Source organism: Symsagittifera roscoffensis, chromosome 2 (genome assembly GCF_963678635.1).
Source record: "Symsagittifera roscoffensis chromosome 2, txSymRosc1.1, whole genome shotgun sequence".
NCBI lineage: Eukaryota > Metazoa > Xenacoelomorpha > Acoela > Convolutidae > Symsagittifera > Symsagittifera roscoffensis.
Window position 1 is genome coordinate 15,788,019 of NC_087063.1, and position 21,994 is coordinate 15,810,012.

The 21,994-nt window shown below is 39.5% G+C and overlaps 2 protein-coding genes across 2 annotated transcripts in view; both read left to right on the forward strand.

The window, feature by feature from the left end:
* LOC134839017 (dynactin subunit 6-like) overlaps positions 1-21,994 on the forward strand; it is a 275,517-nt gene that overhangs the window by 234,632 nt on the left and 18,891 nt on the right. The gene's annotated exons all lie outside the window — the stretch shown is intronic.
* Positions 1,996-20,429, forward strand: LOC134838974 (cilia- and flagella-associated protein 74-like). Its single transcript, XM_063854347.1, has 5 exons — positions 1,996-2,268; positions 11,559-11,749; positions 11,973-12,094; positions 12,595-17,007; positions 19,749-20,429. The coding sequence occupies exons 1-5, from the start codon at positions 2,002-2,004 to the stop codon at positions 20,267-20,269; spliced, it is 5,514 nt and encodes a 1,837-aa protein (XP_063710417.1). The 5' UTR covers positions 1,996-2,001; the 3' UTR covers positions 20,270-20,429.

A 21,994-nucleotide genomic window follows, 5' to 3' on the forward strand; every position in this document is an offset into this window, starting at 1 on the left:
GAAAGAAAATTAGAAGAATTTAGAAGTTTTAGAACTTCTAAACAACGAAAAAAGAAGAAAACAAAGGGATGATGAAGAAAAGTTAAAACTCAGAATTGTTTTATGTGTGTGAAAAACTCAAGTGAGAAACCAAGCAACCAAGTTGTAATTGAAAACTGAAACATTTAGTTGAGTTTTGGAATTGTTGCATTTATAAATTTGCATTTTGGTTTTAGTTGAAGTGGCTTTAGAGACACTCACTTATTATTTATTTAGAAAGGCTTGAGGGAAGAGTATATTTAAATATTCCAGCCTGCATGATTGTTTTTAATCACTTAGGAAGACTGATAACTTTGTGGTGACATGAAAAACTTGAGTAACTTCTTGAGGAGGGAGGTTGTTGCATTGTTCTTTCTAACCACAAAGTTTCTTAGTTTTAATACTCAGGACAATAGACAAGCAAGATTTCCGAAGGGAAGGAGCATAGTAGGATAATTTTAGCTTGTTGGTTGGCAGGACTGTCCTGCAAGCCAACACCTTTTAAATCTAGGAGAAAAAGTTTCAATCGGGACATTGACACTGGAAGTCAGAAAATATGTTTTATCTTAAGTCATATCCTCAATGTGCAGATTAATGAAAGAATTTGAAGGCTATAGTGATGTAGTATGATGCCATTTATATTCTGCAGTGAGTCGATGTGACGTAGATAAAAGTAATTTCGTGCATTTTGTAAATTCTGTTCGATGACACTGTAACCATTTAGAACATTGCGCGATTCAATGAGGACATTGACCAGACTGTCCGGGGAGTATGTGACATTCGACCAGAATGGCCAAAATGCAATTTATGCAGGATTCGAATTTTGAGCAGTAAGCCTTCCGAGTTGATGATTTCGAAGGATTAGCGACGTTATTGGAACGTTTAGCCAAACGGTGAGGGCTAGAATATTCTAGTATTTTAAATTTTCAAAAATTCGAATGATGACGTCACGTTTCTGAGAAATGCTGAAACGGCCATTTTAACAAAAAAGCGAGTAAAAAACAGAACAACTTTTATCTGCGATTGCGAACAGTACGAAAATCGAGATTGGAAAACGACAACGAACTACAGAATAGCAGAGAACGCTCCGAGTTGCAACTATTGTGCTGCTACAATAGTTGCAAGGCCGTTGCCAACAACGGTGAAGGGTGAGAACCAGCCTTCCGGATTAGCAAGAAATCAAGAGTAAGGAGCTTGATTCAGCGGATTCAAGAATCCGGAAGGGTCTCGGGACGGAAACTTTTATTAACTCACATAAACTTTTAGCATCCTGTCATGTCCTGACTTGAATTTAACTGATATTTTGATTAGTTTTGACAAGGATGAGGTGCTAGGAGTTGGGGGGAAAGGGTTGATCCATCTTCGATGGAGATGATGATTTTTATCTACTGAACAAAAACAATAGTAATATGATAAATAGTAGCCCTGTTTTTAGGAGTGACCTCGTGGTCTGGGGATACTGAGACCCAGCCATGAGCTCACTAATTTTGCATGTAATTCAGTTAATTTGAGCGTTCTGGTCGAAGCCGGAGAACAGTAACGTTTTTGTCAGCCTGATGTAAGAAAGACCACCGAAAAGTACTGGCTTGGTAGAGACGGTGAAAAACATGCAAAGCTCTGTTTAGACGCTAGCCAGTCGTCTTAAGACTTAGTTTTGTTATCCGTCGATATGTATCTTCCGGGCGAATGTTACAGATGTATTCATATAATGCTGGTATGGGCCATATCCAGCTTTTGCACGACCGTACCTAAACGGAAGGCCCCTTTTATAATTTACTTTTTTTGTTTCTGTTGTCGCGATGACAAGGTCAATTCGAAATTTTGAAAAATTTCTTCTGATCCTAAAGCAACCCAACTTCTTCATATGACCGACTGGCACATTTACCATGACTGTCGAATATGTGAAATTGTATTTTTTCGTTCAGATCCTTTCATCACACCTTACAGAAAAAAGATCCTTGATTTTAATAGTTTTTTTTCAGAATGGATCTGAGTGTCGATGAAAATTTACTCGACGCAATAGATGACCTCGAGTATAAGTTCGACGAAGAGTATTTAGACGACGAAGGATTGCAGTTTGGTCAAACCGATGAAGTCAACCCTCAGTCGTTGCTGTCTGGGACTAACGAGGATGACGGCGACATTGACAATAATGATTTCTCAGATAGTTTTTATGACGATGAAGGAATGGAGGATTTATTGGATTTTGACGATGATAAAGATCACGGAAAATTATCACAAAAAGACAAGGTGAGAAAATGAAAATGGTAAAATTAGGTAGAAGATGGTAAAAACAGAAATTCAAACTGATTTTTTAATTAAACGTTTGGTTGTTTTTCCTGTAAATACCGTGGTTTTGAAGAATCGATGAAGGTAGCTCAGAATCTGATAAATTTCGTGATGACTTTTTTCTGGTTTTTGTTCCGGAAAAGTCTAAAAATTTGTTCGCGCTCATTTTTTTTCGCACTTTGATTTTTGATTTTTTTTTTAGTCCAGAAGGCATATTCCACTATCGAGTAGCGACAGTGTAAAAGTCACGCAAAACGATTGACTCCTAAATTCGATTGACTCCTAAACGATTGATTCAGTTTTCTCAAATTGGGTTAATTTTATCTAAAAAGTTCTAGAAATTAGAGATTAAAGGCCATCAATTTTTCTCTGGAATTCGAAAGTAGAGATTTTTTCGAAAAACAAGTCAGTGTTTTTTTCTGTTTACTTGGGTTCATTGACTCTTTTCCATTTGCCTGTTGGCTATGTAAGTTCCCTTGTCTGGGGCAGCGCGTTGGTTGTTTCAAGTTTCGTTAAACGTTTTTAATGGGCTGAGGCAATGGTTCAATACTGCGGTTTTTTAAGCACTTCACTTTGAAGATTGTTGGGCGGTTTCGTTGCGTCTGAAACCCACACTGCGACCCCTCGGGATGCCTTTTGTTAGCGGGGGAGGCAACTGCAGTAACTGAGTTCGTCCGTTTCGGCGAAACATCAAGACGTCAAATGGGAAATGGTTTTAATAGCAGTGCAATTCTTGGAACCTCCATGTAGACAGCTTTTAGAAAAGATCGAAGTTGAAATAAATGAAGCCGAAATCTCGTCGGAATAACAAAGTCCAGACCCGAGTAAACGATGCAATACCACCAATTCTGCTGAAGAAAACTTCTGATGCTACATCTTCGTCGCTGAAAATCTTATCAAATATATAAATCTACGGAAATTTCAGTCTGGTGGAACCTTGGTATTTTGTCTCCAATTTTAAGGATAGTGATAGAAAATAAATTTAAGTTACCGAACAGTTACGCTGTTGAACAATTATAAAATGCTTTGAAACATTCATGTTTCAAGCGATCGTGAAAGCTTTGCATCACTGATATGCGATAACCAATACAGGGTGCAACCCAGAAGATGTCTTGTTGTTCAACTACTTTTGAGTTTGACCCAAATCTACAAAAGTATCTGTAGTATGCAACAATCTTTTTGTTTTGATTGACATCTCGAAAGCCTTCGATAAAATCAAACAACATCAGCGCCTAACAGAATTGTTACAACTCAACATATCAAAATGACTATTTGAGCTTGTCCGGGACTACCTGGGAGGGATAACTCAGCAGGTAAAATTAATAGAGGTGAAATCTGATTTTCTGCAATCACATCAGGGGTCCCTCAAGGTTTGCGGACTGGGAAAGTGATCAGCACTCTTAAACACTGCTTTTGTCTGAAATACTTTGTTGTTGTTGTTGTTGTTGTTGTTGTTGTTATAAGTTTCCAGCGTCGCTGGAGGAATCTCTTCCTATGAAGCCCAATGTCTCCAGTTGTTTCTGCATGAGTGACAGTCACATGCGTACTGCCATGTACAGGAGTTGTGGTGATTGTATTTGTTTCTGAAGTAATCGCAAAAGAATTTGTTAAGGCGATTTTTAAGTCCGAGTGGATTGTAGAAGTCCACACATGGGAGTAGATGGTTGGCAATTCGGCATGTTTTGAAGCAGAACCCAGTTGGTGCTTTTTCCGTTCTTACTAAAGGAAGCTCGAATTTCTCCACTTATGATTGACCACTGATGGAAGATTCCAAAGTTTGAAGTCAGTTGCAGATGTTTGATTTATTTTTGAAAGTTCTAATAGACCAAGATAGAGGGAGCATGTTGACTATTTCTAGCAGCGGTTGGTATTTCGTTGAATAGTCATGTAGCACCCTTTTTAGCACGCGTTTTTAGAATGTTTCTAGCTTATGTACTAATGTTTTAGTGAGATGGATACATAGCGATGCGTAGCTGACAATGGGCAGAATCCTTGATTTCTAGAGACAGAGTTTTGCATAAGGAATGATATCTGCTGAGGTGTTCCGCTTGACGAAATGTAGTATTCGAATGGATTTTTTGAGCTTTTCATCTATGTGGCTGCTCCAGGTGAGGTCATACCGGACGTGTACTACAAAGTCTTTCATGACTGCGGCGGGTTTCATAACTTCATTGTTTAGAACGAAATTTGTAATCTTTCCACGGAACTGAAGAAATCCATTCTTGCCGTCCGCGAACTTCATTTCTCTAGCCTTTTCAGATCAAGGGAAATTTCAAGTTTTGAGTCAGTTCTGGTGATGATTTTTAGGTCATCAGTGAATAACAGCGCGTAAGAACTCAGGAATGACTCCGGTAGGTCATTGATAAAAATGCCAAAGAGAAGTGGGCCAATGACCGAGCCTTGACCTACACCCCTTGATATATTGAGCTTGATTGACTGCACATTCTCTAGCCGCACAAAGTGCTCCCTGTTCTCCAGGTAGTTAATCAGTAAGTCGAGAAAGCAGCCACCTACACCTAATTACCTAAATTTGAAGATTAACTCAGTGTGTGGAACTTTGTCAAAAGTTTTCGCAATGTTGGTGTAGATAGCAATTAGGTCAATGCTCGGGTTGTCAAGGGATTCATGAATTTACCGAAGATATCTAAGTAAGTTTGTTAGTACAGATTTGTTTTTGATAAAGCCATGTAGATACAAAGTTTTCGAAGTGGGCATAGAGAGGTCCATTCATACATTTTTCTAAGACCCTGCTCGAGAAATTCAAGAAGGTAACAGGCCTACAGTTTTCAACGATGTTTCTCATTTTTTTAATGGATATGTGAGACGGCTCCGACTTTCCATTCATCTGGAATTGCTGTTTCGTTCGATGGCCTTGAAGATGATATGAAGCGCATTGCTCATTGGTTCCGATAGTTTCTGGGAAAAAGATTGGTGGAATAGCATCTGGACCTCGCGACTTAGTTATGCCCGTCTCTTCGAGGAATAAAATTTTCCAAAGTTGGCGCGCCATCAGGGTTACCAGTGGTGCAATCAAATTGTGAATTTGGATGCAAATAGACAGATTGGAAATAATAATTAAAGAGCTCAGCTTTGTTTAGCATCTTCTTTGCTGTTTTTTCTCCAAGCCGAATTTCATCGGGAGTTTCTGCCGTTTTTTCATTGATTTAAAATGTTTGAATAGAAATTTTGTATTCCGATTTGAGAACAGAATGTTTTGATTGTCAGTTTTGTGGCGTTCAGCTTCTTCAAGCACAATCTTTTCTAGCTCTAGAACCTTTTGCTTCCTGTAGGATGTTGGTTTTGAAGAGTGCAGAATCCGCTGAGTTTTCAGACGTTTCAACAAATTAGAGGTGGTTGGTTTACACCAGACTGGTACACTTTGTCGGTGTGCCGTTTTCCGTAGAACAAATTTCTGAATAATCTTTTTGCAGTACTCTTTGTATTCAATGTTCATTCGATGATGTTTGTGTGACATTCAGCTTGCAAAAGGTTGGCGAGCATGTAGTCGCGGTTTTCATCATAATCTGCTGAGCAGAAACTGCAATAGCATTCGTAGATTGGTTTGTTTTCACTACATTTAACGATAGTTCAATTGACACAGGGTTATGGTCTAAGAGGTCATAGAAATTTGTTATCCATATTTGTTTCCGCGCCAATAGTCTTGACAAACACCACATCAAGTGTGTTTTTTCCACAAGTAGAAACATCGGCAATTTTCTCTGCATTTAGTCGATCAATGAAGTACAGTACGTCATTTTCTTCTTTGTCGGGGCTCTAGTTGATTTCCCAGTTGGTGTTGGGGAAGTTCATGATTGGGTTATTTTTGTGTTGTAGCAGACCACTGCATATCTGGCTGCAGTCGTCGATAGTATAACGATATAAGCTGTTTTCCGGTGGGTTGTAGAAGGTACAAATTGTGATAGGTGTCGACATCTGGACTTGTACTGCCACACAAGACGAGGGAAGTTGGATATTGAGTGTGTTTGCGGGAATATGTTTGTTAACAGCTATCAGCACAACGGCATGGCGTGAGGCCCCATCGTTCGAAGGCTATCTTTCACTGCGGAAGATGTTAAAATCATTTTGATACAGTTCTGCCTCGTTGGTGTTTTTGTTGAGCCAGGTTTCAGTGAGGCAAAGTGCCACGTAGGTGCTCGAGCTGATTGCAGTTGCTAGTTTCTGGTGTTTGATCGTCTAGTTGAACTTTCACGTCATGCATGTATAATTCGAAATTACGAATTTCTAGTTGAGCTGGTGTTACACCGTTGTTCAGTGATTCGCGCCTCTTCTTTAGGCACCTGTTTTCTCGTATAGTCTCTTCAATGGACAGCGCCGGCAGTATGTGAATACCAATATTTTTCATCCGTTTCCTATTTTCTGCGCTTTTTGCAAGTACCATTCTTACCTCCCAGTCGTTGCTCAGTGTGATAATTGCATTTCTAGGACTTTTGCGCTCTTTTTCGAATTTTCCCAATCTCTGTACTTTGTCTGTTTTCACTTCGTCTTCTATTTGGGTCATTACTTAGTTAAGTTTTTCGTTGGCGAGGAGTGCATTCTTCTTTGTTTTTGTTAAGGTCTTCAAGGAAACCACGTACACGAAAGCTTGATTTGACATGCGATGGTTTTCTGGTTTTTCCTTGGAGTCAATTTTTTCGGGGAGGGCATTTATCTTGGGTTCTAGCCTTTTTTCGATAACCTTGTTGACTATATCTTCAACGCCTTTCTCACATATTTCGAGTGCAGATATGACCCTTTCTTCTATTGTTTTTTCAAGATTCTGCTTAAGCTTATCAAGTTTGTTGCTCAGTTTATTGCCTAACTAGCCTGGTTTCAATAATTCTTCCTTATTTTTGGTCTCAACACTTTTGTCACAAAACAAGGCAATACACTCGCCAGTTCCTTGATTCCATTGATGGCAACATTTGATAATTCCATCCAGTTGGTGTTCAGGTGCATGTTAGTTTCACAGGATACGCAGTGGTAAACTTGTTCTTTGGCTTCAATGTTCCTTTTACAAGTTTTACAGGGAGGCATCATCGATGCCAATTAACTCCTCGACTGTGCAGGGACGATTGTGAAACCAGTACCTCTTGAGCAATACTCCAAGGCTTAAAAAACCTCAGGAGAAACCTGTCAGAAACGGTCTGTTACTCCAAGATATAAAGCTGCAGAAGACAACCAGACTTACCGCTAAGATGATCGGGTTTGTTGTTTTTTCTTTGCTTCTTTGTTAGTCGGATTCTTGACTAAGCAGAATACGTAAGATTTTCGCGTCTCGGAAGACCCTTGTTTAGTAGCTTCTATTCCAGTTCAGGAGGCGGTTGGAGTTGACAGAGTGCTACTACTGTGTCGATATCCTCTTGCTTTTGTTTGAGGAGAAGGTGTTTGATTACGACGATGACAAGAGAATTTGATTTTCGTAGCTTGTCGAATATGTGAGTCGTACCTTCCCTGCAGCAATAAACTATTGCCTCTATCTGCTGTTGAAAATTCACAATGTGGGTTAACTGTTCTGGGGTTCACTTCGTAGTCAAGTTATTGGGATGTTTTGTGATGCTGTTGTTTACCACGTGCCAAAGTATGGTTTACCTTTTTCTCTGGCAGCCACCGGTGAATAACCACTGAAGTTCATTGAGTTTACTGCTAGTTTTTAGATTTAGGCTCAGTCCTGGTGAACTTTGGTTTTTGTTTCTTAAAGCGTAGGGTGACGACCAAGAATTTTTTTGAGTGAGCCTGCTCAAACAACCAGAAGCATTAATATTTGGGGACCACCACGGCTGTCCCAGGAAATCAGTTATTATCTGAACTTATTAAGTAGTTTGTCGAGTTCATTCAAGACTATCGACTAGAACTGCCGTGTGGTGCGTCGCTTTGTTTGAACGATGTTTGATTTCGGCTGTGGGAAGTTTAATTTTGTTTGATCGGGGTTGGTTGTTATTCCAACTATTTGAAAAAATGGCGGAACCTCGTATTCGGGTGTGTTTTAGTTTTGTTCCGACCATTTGAGAAAAATGAGACAAATATTTGTGTTCAGATGTGTTTTAAGTTTTGTGTTCCGACCATTTGAAAAATGGGGAGGAACTTTGTATCCGGGTGTTTTAGTTTTTCTTTTTTTTTGTTTTCGACGCATAATCAGCTACCACAAATATTCATGGGAATGGGTCGAGTCATGTATCATAGTAAAACCTTAACAGTCATGATTCGAGCGACATTTAAAAGTTTCTAAAACATTTTCCCGGTGTCGAATAAACGGTTTGAAATTTTTGCTTTTTTTCTTAATTCGAGCGAATAAAAAGCGAGCGAGCAGGCTTGCAATAGCCTATTTTAATGGCTTTAAAGCTTATAATAGCTTAATTTAAAACGTTAATATTTAGTTTTACTCGAGTAACGTTCGTTGATTTGAGTGTTTTAACGCCTTTTTGAATCAAAAACTTCAAAGAACTGCGAAAAATTTTCTTTTTGCTTTTTCATTTTTAGTCATTTTTCTACAAGTTCTTTTTCAGTTTGCCTGTTTTACTGCTCTTTTCATCAAACCCCGCCGGAAAAATGACTATGGTCGGAACATTCAGTCTGCTTAAGACTATGGTCGCAACACTGTGCTACTTGCATAGTAACCGGCTATCCTTGTTTTAAATACTTTTTGTTTTGCACGCAAAATCAGGTACGACAAATAATCATCGGTTTGGGTTGAGTTATTGCTCATTGGTTCCGGTAATTTTTGGGAAAAAGATTGGTTGAATAGATTGGTGCACAATAGGTTGGTAAAAATATTGGTGCACATATTTCGAGTGCAGAATTGACCCTTTCTTCTATTGTTTTTTTCAAGATTCTGCTCAAGCTTATCAAGTTTGTTGCTCAGTTTATTGCCTAACTAGCCTAGATTCAATAATTCTTCCATATTTTTGTTCTCAACGCATTTGTCCCAAAACAAGGCAATACGCTCGCCAAGTTCCTTGCTCCCATTGATGGAAATATTTGATAATCCCGTCTAGTTGGTGTTCAGGTGCATGCCAGTTTCACAGGATACGCAGTGGTAAACTTGTTCTTTGGCTTCAATGATCATTTTACAAGTTTTACAGGGAGGCATCATGGATGCCAATTAACTCCTCGACTGTGCAGGGACGATTGATTGTTAAACCTGTACCTCTTGAGCAATACTTCAAGGTATAAAAAACCTCAGGAGAAGCCTGTCTCAAGGATAGTCCTGTGACCGAGGCTCCAAGGTATAAACCTCAGGAAAAACCAGTCAGAAACGGTCTGTTACTCCAAGATATAAAGCTGCAGAAGACAACCAGACTTACCGCTAAGATGATCGGGCTTGTTGTTTTTTCTTTGCTTCTTTGTTAGTCGGATTCTTGACTAAGCAGAATACGTAAGATTTTCGCGTCTCGGAAGACCCTTGTTTAGTAGCTTCTATTCCAGTTCAGGAGGCGGGTGGAGTTGACAGAGTGCTACTACTGTGTCGATATCGTCTTGCTTTTGTTTGGGGAGAAGATGTTTGATTACGTCGATGACACGAGAATTTGATTTTCGTAGCTTGTCGAATATGTGAGTCGTACCTTCCCTGCGGCAATAAACTATTGCCTCTATCTGCTGTTGAAATTTCACAATGTGGGTTAACTGTTCCGGGGTTCACTTCGTAGTCAAGTTATTGGGATGTTTTGTGATGCTGTTGTTTACCTCGTGCCAAAGTATGGTTTACCTTTTTCTCTGGCAGCCACGGGTGAATAACCGCTGAAGTTCATTGAGTTTACTGCTAGTTTTTAGATTGAGGCTCAGTCCTGATAATGCAAAGGTGAATTTTTGGTATTTGTTTCTTAAACCGTAGGGGAACGATCAAGAACTCTTCTGAGTGAGCTTGCTCAAACAACCAGAACCATGTATATTTGGGGACCACCACGGCTGTCCCAGGAAATCAGTTATTATCTGAACTTATTTAATAGTTTGTCGAGTGCATTCAAGACAATCGACTAGATCTGCCATGTGGTGCGTCGCTTTGGTTGAACGATAATTGATTTCGGCTGTGGGAAGTTTAGTTTTGTTCGATCGGGGTTGGTTGTTATTCCAAATATTTGAAAAATAGGCGGAACCTCGTATTCGGGTGTGTTTTAGTTTTTGTTCCGACCATTTGAAAAATGAGGCAAATATTTGCGTTCAGATGTGTTTTAAATTTTGTGTTCCGACCATTTGAAAAATGGGGAGGAATTTTGTTTCCGGGTGTTTTTCTTTTTCTTTTTTTTGTTGTCGACGCAAAATCAGCTACCACAAATACTCATGGGAATGGGTCGAGTCATGTATCATATTAAAACCTTAACAGCCTTGATTCGAGCGACATTTGAAAGTTTCAAAAACATTTTCCCGTTGTCGAGAATAACCGGTTTGCAATTTTTGTTTTTTCGTCTTAATTCGAGCGAATAAAGCGAGCGAGCAGGCTTGCAATAGCTTATTTTAATGGCTTAAAAGCTTATAATAGCTTAATTTAAAACGTAAAAACTTAGTTTTAGTCGAGTTACGTTCGTTGTTTTGAGTGTTTTAGCGCTTTTTTGAATCAAAAATTTCAAAGAACTGCAAAAATTTTCTTTTTGCTTTTTTTCGTTTTTCTAGTCATTTTTCTTTAAAAGTTGTTTTTCAATTTGCCTGTTTTACTGCTCCTTTCATCACACCCCGCCGGAAAAATTGACTATGGTCAGAACATTCGGTCTGTATAAGACTATGGTCAGAACACTGTGCTACTAGCACAGTAACTGGCTATCCTTGTTTTAAATACTTTTTTGTTTTGCACGCAAAATCAGGTACGACAATTAATCATCGGTTTTGGTTCAGTGTTTTACCTTATTAAAGCTCTCTCATTCGTGTTTTGAACATGAAAAAATTTCCAAAAAGTGTCTAGAAACGCCCTTTTTAGCCCGTTTTTTCAAAAACTTGTCTGCAGCGAAGAAAATTTGGTGAGAATGGGATCTTTATAGTGATTTAAGAGAGCTCAGAAAATCAATTTGGTCGACCTAATAAAAAAAAAGGTCGACGAAATTTTCAATTTGTTTGAAAATCTGCCCCCCCCCCCTTCTCGAGAAAGTCCTAGATCAGCCCTTGGTTTCGAGTATGCAAGTAAAATTGGATAGCCAATGATACCCGTTGACCTCAATTCGATTTCGGTGATAAATTGTGCGGCATTTACTGTTTTTTGAAAGGCCTTTCATAGTCAATTTTTCAAAGGAAAATGGTTTGAGTTACCAACCAGTTGTTTGACCTAGATACACTTCATAACAATGCGGAGACATCTCAAGCAACTTGACCAGATGTTTAATGCCAGACAAGGTCAGGTCACTAGCACCTGGAAGGAACTCCAGAAATGTCGAGACAAAATGGAAAGCATCGAGCAAGAGCGGAACTCTAAAATGGAGCAAATAGAGGCCGATAAAGGAAATGTGGCTCTTAGACACCGGTTAGTTGGTGATTATATATTGCATTGATTTTTTCAGGACAGGATTAGTTTTTTAAATAATTTTTTTCTTGTACTAATTGATTTCGAAATAATTGCTATAGTAAAGCATTTGGTTTAGAAGAGCTGAACAACTACTTCTTCGGTAACACATAAGTTTGGTACTCGTTTTCGGGGCTCAGATATCATATATGTAATCGATTGTGCACTTTTGTTTGGTTTTCAGTCTGGAAAAAGCTATCGAGAAACTGGACCGGGAAACAGCAGCAGAGAAAGAATTGGAGACGACCATTTTGGAAAGTCTAGATGAAGCACAAGTTGGTCTTGCTCAATTGAACGTAGAAAGAGGTTAGAAAACATCGTGTTGGAGAAATTATTCGCCCTAGAGTTCCTAGTGTCGAGTGTGCATCACAATGAATCAATGAATTCTGCAATTTCGTTAAAAAATTAAAACCAAAAATTTAATCAAAAGCAATGAGTCTCCGCTGCGCTTACATACGGCACGAGGAATACTGCTCGTGAATCAGTGTTCCCCGATTAGTCTACAGTAACGAATTTTTGCCTCACGGTCTTGAGCATGAATTATGTCTAATACTCGCAAGGCATTTAAATAATCTTTTCTTAAAATTTAAAAATGAAACTCATTTAGACAGTAAAAGCAAGCGAAAGAGCGAAACGAATTGGAAGTTAGAGCGGAGATGGCAACGAGGTGAATAGTTGCTGAAAATGCAATAAATGCTTCATAAGCAAGGAAAAACTAACTAAGTCTTCAGTTTTCTATCTCTTTTCTATAATTTCTGGGATAGCTAACAAATTTTTCTTGAGATTTTGACTGCTTTCATTTACAGGCAAATACACCCTGTACAGAGAACAATTAGACTTTCTTGAGGATCGTCTGAAAAAGGAGAAATCCATGGATGCCCGCAACAGATTGAGAAAAGAAGTGCTGTTTGCTCAAAATGCAGAGCGACAGCTGAACCAAGGTGTGAAACAAGACATGAAGCAACGTCAAGAGCTGAAAGAACGGAGATCGAAAGCAATTGCAGAAGTGAAACAGAACCGAGAGATTGCAAACAGTTACCTGAAAGATACTCTGAAGAAAATGAAAGACAAGGCCAAAGTTGAAACTGATTTGAGCAGATCGAAGTACACGTACAGAATGAATACAATTCTGGAATTGAAAAATGATATCGAGCACACGAGAGAAAATCTGGTTGCTAAAAGAGCTAAGGATCAAGCTAACTTGAAAGAGAAGGAGGCATCTTTGATAGCAGAACGGACTTCAATGGAAGCAAGAGGCTTAAACGCGGATGCTATTCTGCTCACAAACCAACGCAAGAAGGATTTCGAAAATGAACGAAAGCAAGCCCGGGCTGTTCAAAGGCAACGTGAAGTTGACATTTTGTCAAAAATCATAAAAGAGGAGGAGAATTTGGAACGAAGGAAGTCGAAACAGCCATGGGTGTTCCAAGCGGACGTTCGAGGCGTCGACAATAGCTTTGCATCTTCAATCAAAGAATCGAATATTTCAAGTGTAAAGCCAAAAATGAAGCGGGTATTGCTGCATCCGAATGTGCTTGGAGACAGCACAGATACCATGGATTCCCACCATCCACTGCAGAGTGCAGATATGGGCAAGTATAGAGACCGACCAGAAACCGCAACGACGTCGGCAACCAGTTTCAGCGAGCAGGACCAGGGTGGGGGAGTGAGCGCTTTCATTGAGGACACAAGTCAGATACCAGAGGACGAAGCGGAATGGTACCAAATTGAGGACCTGAACAAACCCTCATTCCCAGGTCTGTGGTCAGGGGAAGTGGAATCTGGAAACAAGGATCGAGAGAAGTATACTCTTGTTTATGACACCAAAATGGAAAAAGAAATGATGTTCAATGCCTTGGAGAAGCAAAGAGCCGGGATTGTTCAGAAGCAAGTGGCGGCGAGAAGAGAGTTCAAAGGTGTAGCTTTTGATGCGAAGCCCGAAATTGTTCATTTCAAGGACCTCGAAGTCGGTAAAACGTATAAGAAGAAAGTCAAGTTGACCAATGTATCCTATACGATAAATTACCTGAAACTAGTGGGACTTTCCGAACATTTGAAGGATTTCGTCACTCTTGATTTTGAGTCTCAAGGTCAAATGTCTGCCGGAATGACATGCGAAATACTGGTGACATTCTCTCCGATGATTAATGAAAATCTGGAGGGCACAATTGACTTTTTGTCACAAACGGGGCCAGTAAGCTTGCCTGTCAAATGCAGTGTTAAGAAATGCGACTTGAGCTTGGATATTTACCAAGTGAATTTTGGGACTGAAGTAATCGGAGAGAACTTGAAGCGAACATTCACTCTGGTTAACAAAGGAGCTTTGCCTACCGAGTTTCTGTTCCAGCGCAAACCGTTGCTGAAACGGCATGTAGCAACTGCTAGCTCAGGTCACGAATACTCTTCCCTGGCATCTGGAATGGACAAAGATGGCGAGAATATTGAAATAACGACTACGCTTGTTCCGGACAATCCAGTTCTAGGAGAGCAGCAAGGGAACCAGGAACAAGAATCATCGCCTGGTGGCGAGAAACCAGATGGCTCAGAGCTGAATCCACAAAACGATGGGGATGCCAATCAGAGCAATCCGTCTCCCAGGGAAATTGCAGGAACTACGATGGCATATAGATCAAGCTATCATGATTTAATGGGTCAAAGTGTATTCGAAAGCGAAGAAGAAATGGCCAAAATTGATGGAATGCGAACTGGTCCTTTGAGGTCTGGTCAAATTGGTCCATTCCAAGAAGTCAAACTTGAATTAATGTACGACCCTCTGATGCCTGGGGATTCAATGGTTGAGTTTGAAGTGTCTTTCACGGATCCAGGGTCGCATCCATTGTATATAGTGGCCCATGGAAAGGCCATAGATGTCCCTGTTTGGGTCGAGAGAGAAACTGTGCCTTTGCATATTTGCATGTACGATAGACTCTTTCAAGACTCAATTGTGGTTAATAACCGAGCCAACATTGCTCTTGGTCTAAAGTTTGAAGTAGACAAAAGAGTGAAAAATCATTTGGAGCTGCTTCCAAAGACAGCCTACATACAGGCGCAGTCGACTTTCTCAGCTCAACTGAAATTTCTGCCCAGAGATAAATTGGCCGAAGAAGCTGGAGATCTCTTCGATCCAGAGACCGGAATTTTGGAAGTTCCCTGCCAAATAATAGTAGCAGATCAAAACGAACCTGTGAATTTCATCGTGACTGCTATTGTAACACCGTCTGATTTCGTCCTGAATCCCAAAATTATAAACTTTGGACATTGTAGCATCTATGAGAACGTGGTTGTCCCAGTAACGCTGACGAATAAAGCGATTCTCCCTCAGCCTTTTGGGTTTGTGAAGCTTCCTGGATACATAGAAATCCAACCAAATGACGGCTTTGGAACTTTGCTGCCTCAAGAGTCAGTGGAAATTCACTTAATATTCAGGCCGACCAAAGCTGAGGTGTATGAGTTCGAAATTGCATGCAAGAGTGGAATTGATAGGAGTTTCAAATTGAAATGTTTTGGAATTGCAGTTCATCCGCCACTTGAACTTGAACACAACACTATCAATTTTTCGGCAACCGCGGTTGGTGACCAGAACGTGACTTCGGTTCATTTGATCAATAGTCACACGAGCCGAAATGAGTTCACGCACCCGGTTCCAAGAATTGGAAAAGGTGAGGTTGCCCCTGTAGGTCCGACTTCATACGAGTTCTGCGTGCCAAAAGGAGCTCCGATTGATATGTGGCCGTCGGTAGGTACTATCGAACCTGGATCCAAGGAACTGATCAAGATTCTCTTCTCGCCACAACTGGACCCTGACGAGGTTAAGAAAGAAGCGGTACGAATTGCTGAGAAACGAGACCGCGAAGCCGCTTTGGCAGAAAGAGAGGAAAAGTATCGCGAATTATTGGCCAAGAGAGCAGAAGACAGCGAGAAAATCAAAATGAAGAAGAAGCCTTCGAAATCGTCTGCGGGGATCGATTCATTCGGAACCGAAGATAATCCGTCAATTGAGTCGATTCCTCTCCGCGAAGTGGCCCAATTAAAACCTGAGGACATACAACCTAATTCGGATAATTACATGGCTGCTAAAGGATCTCTGCTGAGGTCGTTTGAGGGCAGCTTCAATAGCCACACAATCTTGTGCTACATTGCAAGTGGAAAGTTGCGAAACCCGGGAGAACTTCCCTACTCGGTGTTCAATACGCTGTACTTGGAAGTACATTGTCCAGCTGTTAGACCGAAAGCGATCGTTATCTCGGATTCCGGATCAACGACTATAAATTTCGGGCAAGTCGCGATCGGTCAATCGCTGATTCGGCCAGTGACGATTCAAAACATTACGGATGATGATATCGATGCAAAGGCAACACCCTTGGACCCATTCGGGCCTTTCGATCTCCGAAATGCCTTGTTGGACGTCGAAGCTAACTCAACGCATACTTTGTTGTTCAATTTCACACCAGCGGATGCGATTGTGTACCACGAGACTATGAAGATGACTTTTGACGGAAATGAAAGTCTGATTCTGACTTTGACAGGCACTGGAGTTTCGCCAGACGTTTCGCTTAGCATAACTGGCAATTCGCTGGATTGCGGGCATGTTTTAGCTGGAGATTCAGTCCCAACTGTCTTTACGATCAAGAACAACTCGGAAATTGCGGTACCGTTTTTGATTGAGCAGGATAGCAACAATCCTGCGATGCATAAAGAGAACCAAAAGCTACCTTACTTCATCGATTCCGAGAAACTGGAGGGATTGCATGTCGGTCCTCAAAACCTCTATGGAGACTTGGTTTTTGACTGTACTCCTTGGCAAGGGAAAATTGAACCCAAATCAGAACAGGACATTACTGTTCAATTTACTCCCGACCACCCTAGTCTGAACTTTGCAGACGTTATGCGACTATCTCTCTTCAACCTGCCGTTCGCTTCAATACAGCTTGTAGGAGTCGGTTGTGTTCACACGACATATGTGGAAGGAGGTTCGAAACTGGCACCGGCCATTGAAAGTCTTGGTGTTACGATTGGCGAGGCGGATGAAGACGCGGCGAAAACAGTTCCTGTTGCTACTCCGATTCTAGTGGAAATGAAGGCGCTCAGGGTGAATACAAGTAATGAAATCATTCCCGCCCAGGAGAGCATATACGTGGGAAGTGTGAAGACGTCAGCATCGGCACAGAAGAAAGGGGGAGAGTTCACGTTCGATAATATTCAGCTGCTCACTGCCAAAGGTAAATTGTATACAGCTCGCTTACAAGTTCCAATGAGCGAAGTGAATTTAAACTTTATTAACGACACTAAAACTTCAAAATTTGACTTAATGATCGTTGGCTTCTAATTTCAGAATCAAAAAAGGATAGCCGGTTGCTGTTAAGGTTGCGCAGAATGTCCCGACTATATTCGCATTTTTCCAAATAAGTGTAGTTTTCTTGTTCGTAGTATTGTGAGAGGATCTGAACGAAAGCCCACATTTTGGGCATATTTAACAGACAAAACATTAGGCACACTGGACAACATTTTTTTTTCAAACAAAGACAAAGTGTTAAATAGGTCGTGATGGTTTTGTTTTCACGAAACGTCTTAAAGGTGTTTCATGCTTAAATTTTATTTCGTTTTATTTGTTAAAAGGAAAGCAAACTCCACCAGCGAACTGTAAAAAAAGTGTTAAAAAAAACAAAAAACCTGAGTTCTTTTTTTGAAGTGGATTTTTACGCTTGCGATTAGCAAACAAATCCGGAATATAGACTTTTTTCGGGTTAACAACTTGCTTAACAGAATCACTTGTATCTTGGTTCATAATGAATTATAGCTTCTATTTCTTCCCAGCCAACTCAGCCTGGAGTTAACGATTATTCCTGGAACGGCAAAGGGTCTTAAAGGTACTAGGTTCAAATCTGACCAGGACCTGTTTGTTTCAAACAAGAAAAATCTGTTTGAAATAAAATTGTCGGTCATTTGTTTGTCTGCGTATTTGCCGGCTGAATTGTCACATGTTGGAATTGGTTTTTTTCGCTGCGCGCATTTTTTGAATGTTACTTTTAGTGTTTGATTTACTCCTACAATTTTGTAATTTTTCTTACCTTGACTTCGTATTTTCTTTGCATTTTGTTTCGCTAAAGAAAATTCCTCGGCCCAAATTATTTCAGCCTTTTATTCATCGGCTTAATAACTTAATTTTGGGTCGTTTCAAGGGAAATACAGTTTTAATTTTCCCCTCCGCACTTTTCTCAATTGAGTTTATCAATCGGTTTGTCGAAATTTTTTTTGTCGTTCTGGAAAATTATTTCCAAATATATTCGAAAATTTTAGTTTTCAAATTTCAAAAAAAAGGGGTAGCAATTAAAAGATCGCCTACTCCCCTGTGTGCCTGCATACTTCCCATACTTTCTTTTTAATTGAATCCTCTGTCTACAGCTTTCGCAAATGTCTGTGGGGGGAAATTATACCCATATTTTTGTCTGTTGTTCGGTTTCAATGACTAGTGGTTTTGAAAAGCTCACTAAATAAGCGGCTGCGCTCAAATATTTTTGAGAATTTTTTCTCAAAAACTTACCTCATAACTGATATGTTGGGTTCAAGGGACATAACGGGTAGTCAGAAGCTTCCTGCAGTAGCGTCCTTTCAAATATGTTTTAATTAAAAAATTATTGCTTTCGGAAAATTCAAGTTTTTGAATTTTTATTACCATATATTCTCGAAAACTACCCTGCCATATCTGAGGTTTTGGGTTCAGTTCAAAGATCGATTTGTGGGAAGTTTATTTCCTTATGCGTTCAAACTTTTCTAGCACTAAAATTTATGGCTCTCGGAAAAGTCAAAGATTCTCGGAGGTTTCTTATTTGTTTACCATTTATAGGAATTTTCTCGCTATCCTGCCAAATCTGATATCATAGGTTCAACCAAAAACAGGTTTTATTTGACTGCCCAGTTTGTTTCAGAAAAAAGTGATTGCCTTCAAACAAGTCAAAGTATTGAAACTTTGGTCAGTTTTTGAAAACTTGACTTTACGCGAAAATTACCGTACCAATTCTCAGGTTGTGTTCAATCGAGAAAGTCGGTTTTGGAATCTTCGCTGCTTAAGCGGGAACAACCTGCTTTTTGCAGAAAAAAGTAATGGATTTTGGAAAGTCTTTTGACCAATTTTTAGAATCTTTGAGTTTTCTTAAAATTGATACAATCAAATCTGAGGTGAAAAGTCCAATTGAACGAACCGCTTTCGATAATTGTTCCTGCAGAAACGGCGACTCTTTAATTTTTGTATCTCCATTTTCTTTTCTTTATTATCTAAGTAGAGAACTAAGATTTTGGGCGAAATTCAGTTTTTGAAATCACATTTTTCGCGGCGCATCAGTATAGCAAATTCATTCAATATCATTCACGTACCTCAAGCTTTAGCTGGCCCCCTAGTTGTTTTTAATCGAGACTTACGAAAATTTGGCTTCACATTGTTTTTTCAACAAATACAATTTTTTTTCGACTTCCGTTTTTTTTGTTTTTGTTGTATCGCAAGTGGATACACTTGCGATACGATACAACTTGGATGCACTTGCGCTGCACCTCTGTGTGATAATTGGATTTTCCAGCCGAGAATAAAGCTTTACCCATTGATCCAGAGATTTTCCGACAGTCTGTTGGCTGTCAATTTTTTTGTCCAATTTGTACATTTTATTCTGCTTTAGTAAACCTGGCTCGCTTGTTTTTTGCGCTCAAAGTTAGGCTAAAAATTTCAAGCCGTTTTTTCTCGACACTGAGAAAACGCAAAATTGTTAAATGTATTTGGAATCACGACTGAAAGGACTTTGCGATGATTATTTGTGGTACCTGATTTTTCAACGGTCGGAACAAAAGTAACGTGTATTCAAGTAGCAATGCACATGTGAAGTTTTTGGAGAAAAAATTGCTCGTTAAAATGAAAATGGAAAAGATGGGAAAAATTCAACATACCACTTAAACCTTCGTTTCCTGTGTTAAGGCTTCACGCTGGACCAAACTAAAGGCTCAATGGAATCTGGACAACAGAAACCAGTGGTTATAACCTGGGTTCCTCCTGCGGACCATGATCCAAATGTTGCGATGGAAACGAACATAAAGCTAATGGTTAGAGGAGACGTCTCAGAGACTTACAACATAATGCTGCGAGCATTAGTAACCACTACAGAACGGTTAGCGAGTCAAGAAATGGCTGCTGCAAAAAAAGTTGCAGCAGAAGCCAATGGTCAAAAGCAGGCTCAAAATGCAGCGGCAGCTAGAGCGTCGCCTGGTAAAGATATAGCGAGTGTTTCGGATAAAGTGAGCTTGAAACTGAACTCTTCGGATATCGACTTGAATCAAACAGGAGAGGTCGGCTCCCCCAGAGCATCCATTGCAGGGGATGCGAGAACTCCTAAGATTTCAGTAGGAGCGTCGCCACTCGTGACTTCGGCTTTGTTGGAAGAAGACAGCGCAGATGCGGCTTCTTCAGGAGTGAAAGTTGATATCACTCCTCCCGAATAAAAATCCTATTGTATGACAGAAAACATTGCAACAAATGCCACTCACTGTTCATGAAAATCTATCAAATGTATATAAATGCAATATAATTGTAAAATATAATTGTGTAAATATGGACATAGCTGTAATTTGTCAACCCATTATAGAATTTAAAACCATTGCTTGGAAAAACGGTCATTAGAACGGAATCTCTTCTGGCGAGACGGTACTGCTGGCGAGAGTTTCTAATTGAGATAAGCATAGAATACATTCGACGGACATATTTACACTTGCGAAAACAAGTGTCTTGTAATTGGGAACTAGACTTTTTTCCGTAAACAACATTTCTTACAAACCAGTCTTGCTTTCCTTTCTTGCTTTGTTATTGAAGCTTTACTACTCTTAGGTTTGTTCCCAATTGGCCTAGAGGTAACGCCATCGCCTTTGCACCCTAAGGTCAAGAGTTCGAGTCCCGGTCGGACTTTGTTTTTGTCAGTAAGTATGCAATTAAATTTGTTTTTCGTTAAAAATTTAATTGTACTTTCGTTAGTCTGCTCAATTTTTGTCGGCTTAGTTGCCACATCACGGATTTTGCTTGTGATGTGAGTCATTTTAATTGTAGTTGCAAGAGCAAGAGTTGTTCATTGTAGTTTCAGGGGGACTTAAAACTTTTTATTTTTTTTGAATAAAATTATTATTTCTTCTCGGCTCAACTGCTGTTTGTTTAAAGATTATTGGCTCCCTTGCCACATCAAGGACGTTCCTTATGCTCTGAGAAAATTTTATTGCAGTTGCAAGTACAAGTGTTGTTCATTTTAATTTTAAGTGGGACTTCAAACTTCAAAGATGTTTTATATTTTTTTCCGATCAACTTGTGTCTGCTCAAATATTGTCAGCCTTGTTTCCTCTTCCTATGTTTTGTTCCGTTGCTAATTTTATACTAAAATGTCTGGCATGTTTGCCTATAATGAACTTCTATTGAGACATACGAAAGATTATTTTTTGGTAGACCTAGTTTTCATAATGTTACTTTATTAACATTAATGAACATAGTGAGTACTCTCAAATATGTCTTGGTGATTTTTTTGTGCGTTTTCTTTCAGGAAAAAGTCTTGAAAGTTGTTCACGCACAATTTTGATCGCTCTTTGACTTTTGATTTCTTTTTAAGTTCAGTTCCTTTGTTAAAAGAAGAAAGGCAAACAGCAAAACGTGATCAACTTTTAGTTTCGAAAGTGTAATTTAATTATCAGTTTTCCCCGCGAAACAAAAAAATATTCATTTATCCAGTTTTCTCAAATTGGGTTCAGTTTATCAAAAAAGTGTCAATCATAAACAGTTCTAGAATTTTCTAGAGCTTAAGGGCCATCGATTATTATTTGAAATTTGAACATAGATTTTTTTTGGTCGTTTGAAATGTTTATTTAGTGAAAATGGCTTCGACTCATCGGTTATGTTGGTTTGGTTGTCTTGTATTCCCTCATTTTAAGGGCTTCGTTATTGTGCGCGTGCTTCGAAAGGTGGTCGTAAAAGTTTAAAGCTAATTTTAAATGGCAGCAAGTTTGCTCAACGGGCGTACAGCAAAACCTTCTTGGCATGAATAGCGATTCTTAAATTTTGCGGCAAGGCTAATATTGTGGCAATTGAATTTTCGGCATTTTGTTCAAATTGAACTCCATATGAGACAGACCTACAAAAATATGATAGATATAAGAAGTTTCTCTGACCTTTTTAGAAAAAAATCTACTGTG

Bases quoted from the DNA above. Each gene is read 5' to 3' on its own strand.
- LOC134838974 (XM_063854347.1), top strand. From the start codon at position 2,002: ATGGATCTGAGTGTCGATGAAAATTTACTCGACGCAATAGATGACCTC. The intron at 11,750-11,972 runs GTTAGTTGGTGA...TTTGGTTTTCAG, and splicing joins AATGTGGCTCTTAGACACCG to TCTGGAAAAAGCTATCGAGA. The intron at 12,095-12,594 runs GTTAGAAAACAT...TTTCATTTACAG, and splicing joins TCAATTGAACGTAGAAAGAG to GCAAATACACCCTGTACAGA.